Source organism: Gasterosteus aculeatus, chromosome 16, assembly GCF_964276395.1.
Source record: "Gasterosteus aculeatus chromosome 16, fGasAcu3.hap1.1, whole genome shotgun sequence".
Classification (NCBI taxonomy): domain Eukaryota; kingdom Metazoa; phylum Chordata; class Actinopteri; order Perciformes; family Gasterosteidae; genus Gasterosteus; species Gasterosteus aculeatus.
The window spans coordinates 19,120,139-19,134,024 of NC_135704.1; the positions used below are offsets into that span (position 1 = coordinate 19,120,139).

The 13,886-nt window shown below is 48.3% G+C and overlaps 1 protein-coding gene across 1 annotated transcript; it reads right to left on the reverse strand.

The window, feature by feature from the left end:
- Positions 1–1,665: 1,665 nt before the first annotated feature.
- LOC120834471 (interleukin-1 receptor-like 1) lies at positions 1,666–13,624 on the reverse strand. The gene is made up of 12 exons (XM_040202476.2): positions 13,505–13,624; positions 12,723–12,786; positions 11,835–12,087; positions 11,571–11,751; positions 11,275–11,425; positions 11,027–11,092; positions 6,688–6,817; positions 5,885–6,033; positions 5,672–5,809; positions 4,575–4,739; positions 4,163–4,296; positions 1,666–3,887 (listed from the first exon to the last, which is right to left on the reverse strand). Exons 2-12 carry the CDS (start codon positions 12,781–12,783, stop codon positions 3,639–3,641), a joined length of 1,677 nt encoding a protein of 558 aa, XP_040058410.2. The 5' UTR covers positions 12,784–12,786; positions 13,505–13,624; the 3' UTR covers positions 1,666–3,638.
- Positions 13,625–13,886: the final 262 nt, after the last annotated feature.

A 13,886-nucleotide genomic window follows, 5' to 3' on the forward strand; every position in this document is an offset into this window, starting at 1 on the left:
TCTGTGACTCGCAGTGACTCCTTAATTGGGGCTCAGCTGACAGGGTTCCCCCTCTGGGAGCAGGAGCCATGTGGACCATCTGCCTGTGGTTGTAGGACGGACAGGTGTCCCCCCCCCCCCCCAGCTCGCCAAACGCCGCAGCAGTTTGTGACCTGCGTAGCTTTTTCTGCCTCAAATAAAAGAGGGGAAAAAATGGCGCCGCCCTGGAATCAGAGGTGAAGGTTAACGCACACTTTGTATGTATGTCAACGGGTTTTGTACCGTTTCCTGCGTAGACACAACGGCACCGTGTTGTGGGTCACTTTGAACTTTTCGCACGGACTGAAACCATCCAGCTGAGTCACGTGACACGTCTGAGGAAGAGGAGGTGCAGAACGCAGTGTGGAGGAGGTGTGGAGATAATTGAGGCGGGGGGGGGTGGATGAGAGGGGGTCAGTGATCCCGAGCACCAGGGATTAGTCTGGCCCCTTAACAAGGCCCAGTAGGAGGATACTGGGAGAGGAAGAAGCAGTCCAGCTGCTGTCACCCACCACATGGTGTGTGTGTGTGCAGAGGGGGGGGGGGGGTGGGGGGGTCACCCAGGGCTTTGATGACACAAAGGGTTGGCCTAAGGCCCAGTGCCCTCTGGGTCACTTATGGAGGCAGCATGTGCGCGCACACACACACACACACACACACACACACTCCCCACCTGCTGTTGGCGCCGCCTCGCGTCGGCTGTAACGGAGACGGAGTGATTCAGCAGCCTCACAAAGACGGACACATTGCTGAGATTTAGCACATGACTCGGGCCAACGAACCTCGGCGGCATCTCTGGAACCTTCAGAGCGGAGCGGTTAGTGGTCGCAGGAGAGAGAGGACCGACCGGTAGAATCACAGCGACTACTTTGAGTGACTTTAGATGATCCCTCGGCTTTACATCACATCAAAACATGGACGAACAGAGCGAGACAAAGTACATCTTTCTCTATTTTTACAGGCTGGACGATTACTGTGAAGTGGCGAATACTCACTGAATCAATAACGAAAATCATCCTTTGACAGAATCAACACGGTGCGTTTGAGAGAGACGACTTCAGTATCACATCATCACATTGACCAGCAGGAACACACACAAACACACACACACACACACACACACCTGCACACACTCACACGCTGTGTTCATTGGGCCCTGTGGGGACGATCTGTCACCACTTAATCAGGGCGCTGGGAATGTAGGTGTGTGCGTGCGTGTGTGCGTGTGTGTGCGTGCGCGTGTGAGTGTGCGTGCGTGCGTGTGTGTGTGTCACAGGGGCGAGTGCCGGGTCAGCGGGGGTCAGCGGGGAACAAAAGACACGGAGCAGCTCCCAGCTGCCGGGCCAAACGTCATCCCCCCCCCTCTGTTTCAATGGGAGCGTGCCGCTTCTGCTGACTCAGCACATCTACACACAGACACACACGGTGTGTGGAGGAGAGGGGGCACATGGGGGCACATGCACAGACTAACAGAGGACGTCCCGTCGGGAAATTTCTTAATATTTTCTGACATTTTAAATAAACGCTGCAACAACAGTTGGTTCAGTGAATCAGGTACATTATTCCTGTTTGTTTGTTCTGCCGACGGAAAGATGAACGTATGACAACAGCTGCACAATCACAATACACACAATTAACCAAAAGTCATTTGTGGCATTTTTGTAATCAATTTCTTTATTTTCTTATTTGGAAAAGATAGATAAAAGATAGAACAGATATACAATTAAACATTTACGGGTATTGGGTTCTATTTTTATTTTATTTCTATTTGACCAGAAGCAGTATTTGAGCAAAATAACAAGTGAGACAAAATATATATATATATATATATATATATATATATATATATATATATATATATATACATACATATATATATACATACATACATATATATATATACATATACATATGTATACATATATATACATATGTATACATATATATACATATATATATACACACATATATATACATATATATACATATATATATATATACATATGTATACATATATATACATATATATATATACACATATATATACATATATATACACATATATATACATATATATATATACACATACATATGTATGTATATATATACATACATATACACATATATAAACATACATACATATATATGTACATATATGTTTATATATATACATATATGTTTATATATATATGTTTATATATATACATATATGTTTATATATATATATATATATTTTAGCATCTATTTCAATAGACCTCTAGCAGTTGCAGCACTTCCTCAGTAACATATTTCACAATAAAAGTTCATAATAAAACAGTAAATACAATCACACATACGATAAAAGAATAGAAATAAAGTCAACATTGAGTTGATCTGCGGCTCCTTTATTTAAAGGTCTCACATCTTTAAAGGTTCTCCCATCTGTAAATTTCCTCTATCTCTAAAAATCGTACATATCAAAAGGTCCCACATCTCTTAAAGGTTCCTCTATTTTTAAAGGCCGTATATGGCGGCAAATCAGGTTGATGAGCGTAAATCAAACATCTTCCTCGCGAGGAGAATCGCTCGCTGTTGTTCTTTTTGACAGTAAGGGGGCGGAGCCAGTCACCAGGGTCTCTACATCTAATTGGTTACAAACCCCGTCTTTGGATTGGCTGGAGTGATGCATACTAGTGATGGGAAGTTCGGATCATTTTACCGACTCGGTTCTTTGAATCTCATTCAGTAAAATGAACAAATCTGTTTTCGAGTCATTCGTTCATTTCGGGGGGGGGGGGGGGGGGGGGTGGTAAGATAAATCCCTGCATTAAAATAACGTATCATGATTTGAAGTGATCATTTATTTTCACACTACCATTCAATTATCACGGCAAAACTATTACACTGCACTAAACTGTGAAAGTGTAAATGTAAAGTGAAAATAACAAAACGTCACTGTGACTTGTGAACGAATATAATTCACGTTTATAAACTAAAAGCAGCGGCCACGCCAAAGGGAATAAGGTAACTGTTTCCTCTACTAAACCAATGCAGGTCACGTGAAAAACGTGATCTGTATCCGGCAGATGAACGAACGTTCACCTCCCGACCGAGTCTTCGGGTCAACGATTCGTTCATTTCCACGTGACCTGCATTCAACGAATCTTTTCTGTTTCCTTGGCTGAGCCGATGCAGGTCCCGATGCGTGGCCACAAGAAAAGGGAACGAGTCTTTCTTTGAGAGGACTCGTTACTCTCGAGTCCTTGTAAGGATTCGTTCAAAATGAACGACACATCACTAGTGCGTTCACACAACTATAGAAGCCCCTTTTCCGCACTAAAGAAAGGGGACAGAAAGTCGACATTATGAGATAAAACGTCGTCGCGTGACGGACTTTTGATGTTTGATTTACGCACATCAACCTGATTTGCGCTCTTGAATTTTGACAGTGATTTTCCGCCATAGCCGTACGTCTCCAAATCTCCACATGCGTCTTTTAGTAATTATTATGTTCTTACCCTTTCTTATGTGTAGCTGATAAACGGCTGTATTAGAAGAAGAAACATTGAGTTGGAGCCTCTCTTTTTGCACACGCTCCATTACGCATCAGCCCGGGGAGGCCGGCGGGAGCTCGCCAGGGTTCAAATGACGGCGGACGGCGGACACCGTTTTGCGGGTGTGGCCGGCATCAGGTACCTCACCCTCTTCCAGAAGCGGGAGCTCCCGGAGGCGGCGCCCGGCGCCTCCTCACGCCACCTGACGGGGGCGCTTTTAAGAATCAGGTGCTGCAGGCCGGCGGGAAGGTGCGAGTATCCTCGCGGTCCCACGTCCCCCAGCTGGACCAGAATCACACTCATTTCTCTCTGCAGCAGCGCGTGGTGGAGCCCCACCTGCACAACCATGGAGACATTTATGTCGATTATACTTTTTATTTATTGATAATATCAATCAATTCATTTTGAACACCGGAGTTTTAGCTTGTTTAGCAACTGCAGACAGACAGGAGCCTCCTTGGTTAAAGTCCCGGCTCACTGTTTGCACACAAATGTTAACTCGGGTTGTACGTGTAGCTACAAAACGACTTCAGTGAAGGGAGAGAGGCGACCACATGCAGGACAACACTCGCTGTCGGCTCCTCGCAGGAGGAATGCGGTGAGACTCCTACCTGCCAGTCGTACCCTCCTATCACGGGGGGCTGGAGAGAGACGGCGCTCTCCGACTCCGGTCCCGAACCCGGGGGGAGGATGACCATCAGCCTCCTGCTCTGCTTCATGCGGCCCTCCACCAGCTCCAGGCGGTCTGTGGAGTCGGACGGGGTGACCGAGGTTTGAAAAGAATCCCAGCAAGGGGGACCCCCTCCCTTAAAAAGCCGTTTCTATTACATCATTTCGTTTGGCCCTTTGTGAACTGTAGACTATTAAAAGCTGATGCAATGAGAAGAAGTGAGGAGACGGGTTGAGGTTGGGAAGGAGATGGCAGGTGAAAGAAAAGGAAAGAAGCAGTATGAGAAGTAACAAAAGCATCGGGATGAGTCGGTGAGACTGTGGGACATTTGTAACAGGACATTAAATAAGGACCTTCCCCCGGGGTGTCGTCCCTCCCGTGGATGAAGAGTCGATAGCCGCACTTTTCCTCCAGGACGGAGGGCAGAATCTGGGCGATGAACTGCGTGAGCGCGACCTCGGCGACCTTGTCCTCGCTCTGCGTCTGGTAAACCACGTAGGCGTCGAACATCCTCCCGTCTGGGGAAACACACACGTACCGTGGATGACATTTCTTATCTCTCGGTAGATCACCGTCCTTTGGTGAACGTGAGCGCACAGCAAACACTTCCTGGGAACCGTTTCCAGCTTTTGAGAGGAAAATGACCTCATTTTATCAAAACACCGCTCCCTCTGACTCATGGTCTCGCAGTCGGCTGCAGGAGATGCAGACTGGGGAGGACTTCATTGACCATCTGAAAGGAGCTCATCCCCAGACGTGCCCTCTAACCTCTCCTGCCTGTTTTCTTCACATCTTCTCCAACTCGGTCCTCCATCTTCTCGCCAAAGACGCCTCTGATCATTTCCTATATTTTGAGATGCAGGTCGTCCGTTTCTTTTCATTGTCCAACTGCCTGTACATCGGTCTGAATTAATCGATGACTAGTGAGGCGGATTGCTTGGATTGTGTGTGTTTAACACACACATCTCCTCCAGCTTCTGCTTCTCCGTCATGAAACTGACTATACGTCTCCACTTTGGGCCGAATGATGTTTTACTGTTGTTGTAAAATGATTAGTTTCGTGGTTGATGGCGGACATAGAAGGCTTATTGAGGATGGAGATAAGTCACTCCTCCTCCGCCCTCCTCCTCCGCCCTACCCCCGATCGGGTCAGCAGAGGGCGCTGTGGTGCTGCTGTGGATCCATTGGAGAGAACGTCGCTACAGGCTCCGCTCATGTGCAGCTCAGGATAAAACTAGCTCTGGCTTTAGCATGACGCTAACGCGTGTCCTCTCTCCATATGAACCCACGCGGTGCTTCCTGGCCTGCGTAGCCTGTGCCGGTCCAGATCACCCGTAGGTCTGGTGCCGGTACCACAAACCTGTTCTCTGGTTCATCTGCTCTCAGACAGACGGGGTTTTTAAAAGGAGGACTAAACTCCTCCTACTTCGGATTTGTAGAACTTCCTCACCTTTGTTGCAACGGCTGAACTGGAAACAGGGTCTGAAGAAGAGAACGATGTCGATGGCGAACCACTTGACCAGCGCGGCGGCAAAGACGCAGAGGAACAACGCGCACACCCCCCCGACCACCAGCGGGATCACAGACTCTGGAAGACAAACCCCCGATGAGCCTCGATGACCTCCACGGACCAGAGGTCGCGTTCCACTGAGCTCATACCTACCTCGTCGCTTCAGGGTCAAAGTGGCGTTTGTCGATTGGAACCGGCCGGCTCCTTTGCACACAAACACAACGTTGAAGTCCTCAGCGGACACTTTGTCGATGGTCAGGACGGCGGTAAAGATGGTGTTCCTTGCACGCTCCTCTGGGACTCTGAATGCGTTAAAGAGAAGACTTTCATCAGTTCAGTGCCAATTAAAACTAAGTATAGCAATTTAGGTAAAATGTGGATAAGTGAAATAAATTCAAGAAAAGGGTTAAAAATAACTACGTAACGAAAATAAAAGAATATGTTTTATTTTTCACAGAATAAATTGTTACTCCTCTCTGAACGAGTTCTACTGCAGATTTGATGTCCAACAATGTCCTGACTCCATCCCCCACAGCTCCACCAACCTTTGAACGGCTAGTCCTGTCCCACCAGAAGTCCCTCACCGACCCCCTCCTGGACCCCCTGCAGTTCGCCTACAGAGCCAACAGGTCTGTGGACGATGCTGTCAACATGGCCCTCCACTACATCCTCCAGCATCTGGATCAGCGAGCTAAAAAGATGGTCGCCGACCCCTCCCACCCCGGACAAAACCTGTTTGTGCCCCTTCCATCTGGCAGGAGGCTGAGGTCCATCAGGACTAAGACCTCATCAACAGAGCCGGACCCCCACTGACTGACTCCGACATCCCACCGCTCACTTTCACTTTCTGTTCGCTGGTGCACTTTATTTTCTATTTTAAAATATTTTTAACCATGTCTGACACATTATGGCCACACATGTTTGATCACACATTGTCTATATTAAGTCATACTCACGTTTCTATGGTCTGAATGTATCCGGGGACTTGGGACAGCAGGACGCCGTCCCGATGCCAGTTCGCTCTGCAGTCATTTTCGTCCACGTTCGACCCACAGGCAATGGAGCAGTTCAGCTTGATCCCAACGCCTGGCGGAAAGGTCACGCGTTCATTTCACCAATTAACATGTCTGGACTATATTAAAAAAAACTTTTTAAAAAAAATCTCAGCACTTTTACAACCTTACATACCAGGTTCTGTACGTTTTTTAAACTCATCTTACAGTTTTTCTCAAACACTGAACCCTGATGACGCACGATGCACCCGCGCTGCATCATGCTGAGCACAGGTGACAAAAGTCAAACACAATTAAAACACAGGAGTCACCAATTGAACACAACAACTCCAGATTGATCAGACTTCTAATGATGTGGGGGAACGTTCACAGTCAGAGCACTGGTTGGTGAGGCCCTACAATGGACAGAAAGCTGAGAGGAAGAGTTTGTGTGAGAGGAGGTCGAGGTGGTCAGCGAAGACACAGAGCACTGATATCTGATGAAATACTGTGATTGACCATGTTCTTGTCCATGGTGTGAGCCTGAGGGGGGCTGGACGAAGGTACAACCAAACATCCGTAGATTCACTGTGTCCACCATAATCTGAAGACTCAGAGAACAGGTAATTACCTTCTTTTGACATTATAGCACAGTATGTAAATGTTGACAGCAATTACTGTATGACATAATATATACTGTACCACAGTAAGTAAATGTATGTTTCAGTACATCACTGTAGTATTGTAATGAAGGGTTGGTCTAACTGTTTGTAGGCCTAGTATTCCATGTGTATTTGGTAACTCCATGTTCTCTTTTTGTAGAATTGACAGACTGCCACATGGGGGTGGGAGGACAGGTATGTTCTCCCCACACCAAGAGACCCTAATCGTTGATATGGTCCGTGAGAACAATGCCATTAAACTAAGTAAAATTCAGCAGATGATTGAGGACCATGTACATTTTGTACATTTGAGGGTATCAACAGTGTCAGCCTCTCTACTGTTGATCGTGTCCTCAAGCGCAACAGACAGCGCGTGAAACGGCTTTACAGAGTGAGTCAAAGGGCAAAGATTCCATTATGTACAGGTTGGCATATACCCAGACGCATCCGATGTTGATCACTCTAAGTAGTGGTTTACTGTAGTGGCCTAAATCACTTACAAAACTATCTATTTCTACAGAGCGGTTTTCAACGGGATGCAATGGAAAGACCCCATGAATACATCTACGTGGGTTTAATCTCACCAGAAGGAGAAGGAGAGGCCGTAATGTGATTGGCCATCGGGCCATTGTTGGTGTTCCTGGGCAGCGTGGTGGCAACGTCACATTATGTGCTGCCCTCAGCAATCACGGGGCTGTGAGTTTTCAAAGAGCCCTCCAGGTTAGAGAGGTTCTATATGAGCCAAGGTTTTATCACCGTACTCCCCTTTCCTAAACCCCATTGAGGAATTCTTCTCCGCATGGCGGTGGAAGGTATATGAACGCCAACCTTAAACCAGGGTAACTCTCCTGCAAGCCATGGGAATGGCCTACATGGTGTGGAGGCACGCCAGGGGTTTTCCTGTGGCCTGACCCAGTACGGAGACGTGATGCTGTGGCTGAGTAATGCACTCATTTGTATATTTTTGTACCAGGCTCCTTAGGTCATTTCTTGGAAGAACTGGACATTCTCCTGTCTAATTTCCCCGAAAAGTCCCTCTCCTCCTACTCACAAAGCCGGCAATCACCATGACTACATCTTTACTAGAAACTGCTCTACCACTAACCTCTCTGTAACTCCACTTCATGTGTCTGATCACTTCTTCATCTCTTACTCCCTTCCACTCTCTATAACTAACAAACCTCCCTCATTGACTAACTCTATACCGGCTCGTCGCAATATTCGCTCCCTCTCTCCCTCCTCGCTGGCATCCTCTGTTCTATCAGCTCTCCCTTCAACTGACTCCTTCTCACTCTTGCATCCGAACGCTGCTGCAGAGACTCTCCTCTCAACTCTTTCCTCCTCTCTAGACTCTCTCTGCCCTCTTACGACACGACGGACTGGCAAATCCCCTCCGGCTCCGTGGCTGTCTCAACCGGTCCGTGCCATGAGAGCCACCATGCGAGCGTCGGAAAGGAGATGGCGTAAATATAAACGACCTGAGGACCTGCTCGAATTTCAATCTCTCCTCTCCTTGTTTTCTGCCTCTATCTCTGCTGCCAAAAGCTCTTTCTACCAGTCCAAAATCGAATCCTCATTCTCTAACCCCAAAAAACTCTTCTCGATCTTCTCCAATCTCCTCGAACCCCCCGCCCCTCCTCCCCCCTCCACCCTTCTTCCGGGAGACTTTGTCAACTACTTCACCAAGAAAATAGCTGACATACGCTCCTCCTTCTCAAATCCACTTCCTACTTCTCGCGTCCCACCGACCTCACCTCTTTCGCCCTCACTTTCCTCTTTCACCGCCCTCTCTCCCAACCAAATTCTTACCCTAGTAACCTCTGCCCGTCCGACCACCTGCCCTCTTGACCCCATTCCATCACATCTTCTACAATCTATCGCACCCGACCTTCTTCCGTTCCTCACCTGTCTCATCAACAACGCTCTGTTATCAACGCTCTGTTATCTGGCTGTTTTCCCAATTTTCTGAGTCAACCCCCTCCTGAAGAAACCTACAATCAACACCCAAACCTACAATCAACACCCAACACCCAACTAATTCTCTCCTTCCCTCACTCGGACACCGAGGTGGCGGCTCGGATCTCTGCCTGTCTAACTGACATCTCTCAGTGGATGTCCGCCCACCATCTGAAAATCAACCCCGACAAGACTGAACTACTTCTCTTTCCCGGAAAAGATTCGCTTACCCAGGACCTGACAGTCAACTTTGGAAACTCCGTACTAACGCCCACTTTGACCGCTAAGAACCTCGGCGTCACACTCGACAGCCAACTCTCCCTGACTCCCAACATCACCGCGACAACACAATCCTGTAGATACACGCTCTACAACATCAGGAGAATCCGTCCCCTTCTCACTCAGAAGGCAGCGCAGGTACTGATTCAGGCTCTTGTCATCTCCCGCCTGGACTACTGCAACTCCCTCCTGGCAGGTCTCCCTGCCACCGCCATTCGACCTCTGCAGCTCATTCAGAATGCAGCAGCTCGACTGGTCTTCAACCTTCCGAAATTCTCCCACACTACTCCACTCCTCCGCTCTCTTCACTGGTTACCAGTGGCTGCCCACATCCAGTTCTAAACATTGGTGCTCACGTACCATGCTGTGAATGGATCGGGTCCAGCTTACATCCAGGACATGGTCAAACCCTACATCCCAACCCGCACTCTCCGCTCTGCATCTGCAAAACTACTCGTCCCTCCCTCACTGAGAGCAAAACACTCGACTAGGTCTCGACTCTTCGCTGTCCTTGCGCCGAAATGGTGGAACGAGCTCTCTGAAGACATCAGGACCGCAGAGAGCCTTCACATCTTCCGCCGCAAACTAAAGACACACCTCTTCAGACTCTACCTCGACTAAAGACCAACAAATTGTAGCACTTAAATTGTACTTGTGACGTCACTCATCTATAGCAAATTGTAAATTGGCTTATTTGAGGAAATTGCACTTTCTTGTTTCTTGTTCTCCTGAGTTTGTACCCTATGGTTGAATGCACTTATTGTACGTCGCTTTGGATAAAAGCGGCCGCTAAATGACATGTAATGTACTTTATTTTTACATGTGCTTATTGTACATAAGTGCTACGTGTAAATGCACAAGATTTGTGCTAAATGCGCCTACAAGGAACATTTATTTCTCCAGCTTCATGTCCTGAGCATTGTGTTGTATGTAGTGTTTAGTGACAGTAGTCACTCTGGAATGGTTCAGTTTTGAGCCCAGATTTGAGGTGAAAGTTTGGTTTGCAAGAAGAGTCCGAGGTTTGAAAAGCTTTTGAAAATTGGGCTTTGTGTTCAGTTTAGAGAAAAGAAGAGCAGCTTTCAAGAAATGTGTCTTAGCAATCGAGAAAAACTAAGTTGTGGTCACCTGCACTTTGTCTGCAGATGAATAAATAAACTATAATATTTCATGTCCAACATACAGGAAGGTGTCCGTATCATTGAGTAAGTTTGATAAAAGGAGTCTGGAGGAACTCCGCCTGTTCCTCTCTGGAATGATCTGGTTCCCAAACTCTTGAAGGATACCTTTTTGGTTCGTTGCACAAGAACCAACAACTCGTCTTTGATATAACAAAACTACAGCACATTTCCACCGCTGACAAGCAAGAACCAACAACTCGTAGGTAGATGTGCTTTTCTCTCTCCCACCTTTCTCTGCAAACTGCTGCTTGTTGGTCGGAGAGATGATCTCTGGGTCTCGGTGCTGTGTTCCTTCTGCAAACCCAAGACACAGCGATGAGAAGTTGTTGGTGAAGGTCTGCGTGCAGGTGCAGGTTTTGCTCCGCAGAGAAGATTCATGGTACGAATTCCTGAACGTTACACCTTCATAAGGGGAAACGCATAGAAGCTTCTGCTCAACAGTCGGAGTGCATAGAAAGCCCCAAAGGCCTCCTCACCGCCGAGCTGCAGCCTCATGGAGCCCAGCGACTTGTACTCCACGCCGCCGTGCGTCCAGCTACAGACGCACGTGTACACGCCCTCGGCCGCTTTGCCGGCTGCAGTAATCCACAGCTCGCTGCCGTGTTGGTCTGTGATGGACTTTGAACCCTGCAGCAGGAAATAAAGGAGGAATCAGAAGTCACGTGAAATCCAAAGGGAGTACGCAGAAGTACGGCGAGGCGGGACACTGCCAAGTGTAGGCTTAAGGAAAGGTTGGAAACCAAACCAGCGGTGAGTTGGTCTCAACACGTACGTTCCTCCAGCTGAAGTCGCCTCTCAGCTGCTTACAGGTGAAACTGATCGGTTCTGGACACTCGATTCTTTTGTTCTGATCAGAGTTCTCTATTTTTCCGTAGAGGAGCGTCTCATCATTCACTTTCAAGACCTCAATTTCCACACAATAGACGAACTGCTCCCCGGATGGACTGTAACCCCTGTAAGAGAAAGCATCACGATCATGGTCCACGAGCAGCGGACGGGCTCGGGGGGGGACGTGCTGCAGACAAAGTGTCCTCACGTGGCGGTGTACGAGCCCGAGTCATTGGGCTCGGCGCTGAAGAGGAAGAACGCGTTGCCGCGGCTGTACAAGCTCTGGTTTTCCTCGGTGGGGACGTCCTCCTCCTTGTCCCTGGTCCTCCTGGTCCAGGTGAGATTCTGTTTCTGGGATTCTTCAGTGGACCTCTGAGATAAGGGCACGTAGTGCAACGCCTCCCCCACAGAGAGGTAGCGGTGCTCCACATCGGAGGGATCACAGAGCTCCTCGGCCGACCCTGAGCATGGGGGGGGGGGTTAGACTTTGGCATCAGTTTTCATGCAAACCTCTTTCACCACACCCACACCCGCACGCTGACGTCAGGGGAGGCGTTTAAACAGAACCAGACACACGCCGTGTCATATAGCTGCATGTATTCTACATTGTTCGTTCTGCACACATGGCTTCCATTGTAGTCTGTCCATCAGGAGACGGATCCTCCTCTGACCTTCTCACGAAGGTTTCTTCCCTTTTGTCCCTCTTGGGAGGGTTTTTTCATTGTTTGGGGAGTGTTTCCTGTGCCGATGGAGGGTTTCGGGACAGAGGATGTCGTATGTGCACAGACTGTAAAGCCCTCTGAGGCTAGTTTCTCATTTTTACAACTTTTTTAAATTAGCGATTTTGGGCTCTACAAAATAAAATAAAATGAATTGAATTGTTCACGACGGAGGACGTCTCATGAGGACAGACTGTAATGTCCTCCGAGGCAGATTTCTCATTTTTACAACTTTTTTGAATTTGCGATTTTTTGAATTGAAAAAGCAGAAGAAAATGTCTGTAATGTTCTGGATATCGTACACAACTCTTGCTGAGTGACTTCCCTCCCCACTACAGGTCTCCTCTGTACGCCCATCAATCCACCCTGAGGCCTACCTGAAGGCTCGGACGTAGCCCCCACCACCGAGACGAGGAGCAGAAGTCGGGAGGCCTGCATTGTCTGAGAGAGAGAGAGAGAAGAACATTCAGGCTTTCTGCTTCTGCTCATCAACATGAGCGCCCCCCCCTCCATCCTACCCCCTCCATCCTACCCCCCCCTCCATTCTACCCCCCACATAGAACGATGATATCATGCTACAGTTTCGAAATAAGTAAAGGAAGACGCTCAGCAGGCCGTGACGGCAGCAGGATGTCAGATTACAGGTTGCTTGGAACCGTCCTTGATGATGAGTAACGTGCAGCGTGGGACCGAACATGTGAGTTACAGAATCAAGAGATCGAACTCTCTCTCACAGCAAATGAGTTGTTTGCTTGTTGTGTATTTTGTGTCTATTTTTACAAATGTATTAAATCCAAAACACGAGTTTAGAGAGTGTAACTAAGATGACTCACTGGCTGCTGGATCTTATGTAAATATACAGACGTTCCTCCTCCCAGCAGCGTCCAGTCGCAACAAACCCACCCTGTCCTGCTGTGGAAGGAGGTCTCTGAAGACACCAGGACCACAGAGAGCCTTCACGTCTTCAGACTAAAGACACACAGACTCTCCCTCCACTAACACACTAACTAACTGTACCACTTACATTGGACTTACAATGGTTCTTATCTACAGCGAGTTGTAAACTGGCTCATTTGATGAAATTGAGTGAGGTTGCGTTCACGGGTCGAGTTGAATCAAACACACCGGAAAGATTTACGGTTCGGAGGAACAGGCTTACCTGGTGAGCGCGCGTACCGGCGGCTGCAGCGAAGAGACGGTCCTGTGCGCGCCCTCGCCTTTATATGGGTCCTGCGCGCGGCCCCGCCTTTATATGGGTCCTGTGCGCGGCCCCGCCTTTATATGGGTCCTGTGCGCGGCCCCGCCTTTATATGGGTCCTGTGCGCGGCCCCGCCTTTATATGGGTCCTGCGCGCGGCCCCGCCAGTCCATACAGAGTGAGAGAAGCGCGTTCCGAGGGAGCTCGTGCAGACAGGTCTCCCAGACATATCTATCTACACGACACCTCAGCTTCCGGTTGCGTGTGGCAGAGAGAGACACGTCCCGTCTCTGCATGAGGACAGCATCTCAGTAATGGACTGAGGACACGGAGCAGTTAACAAG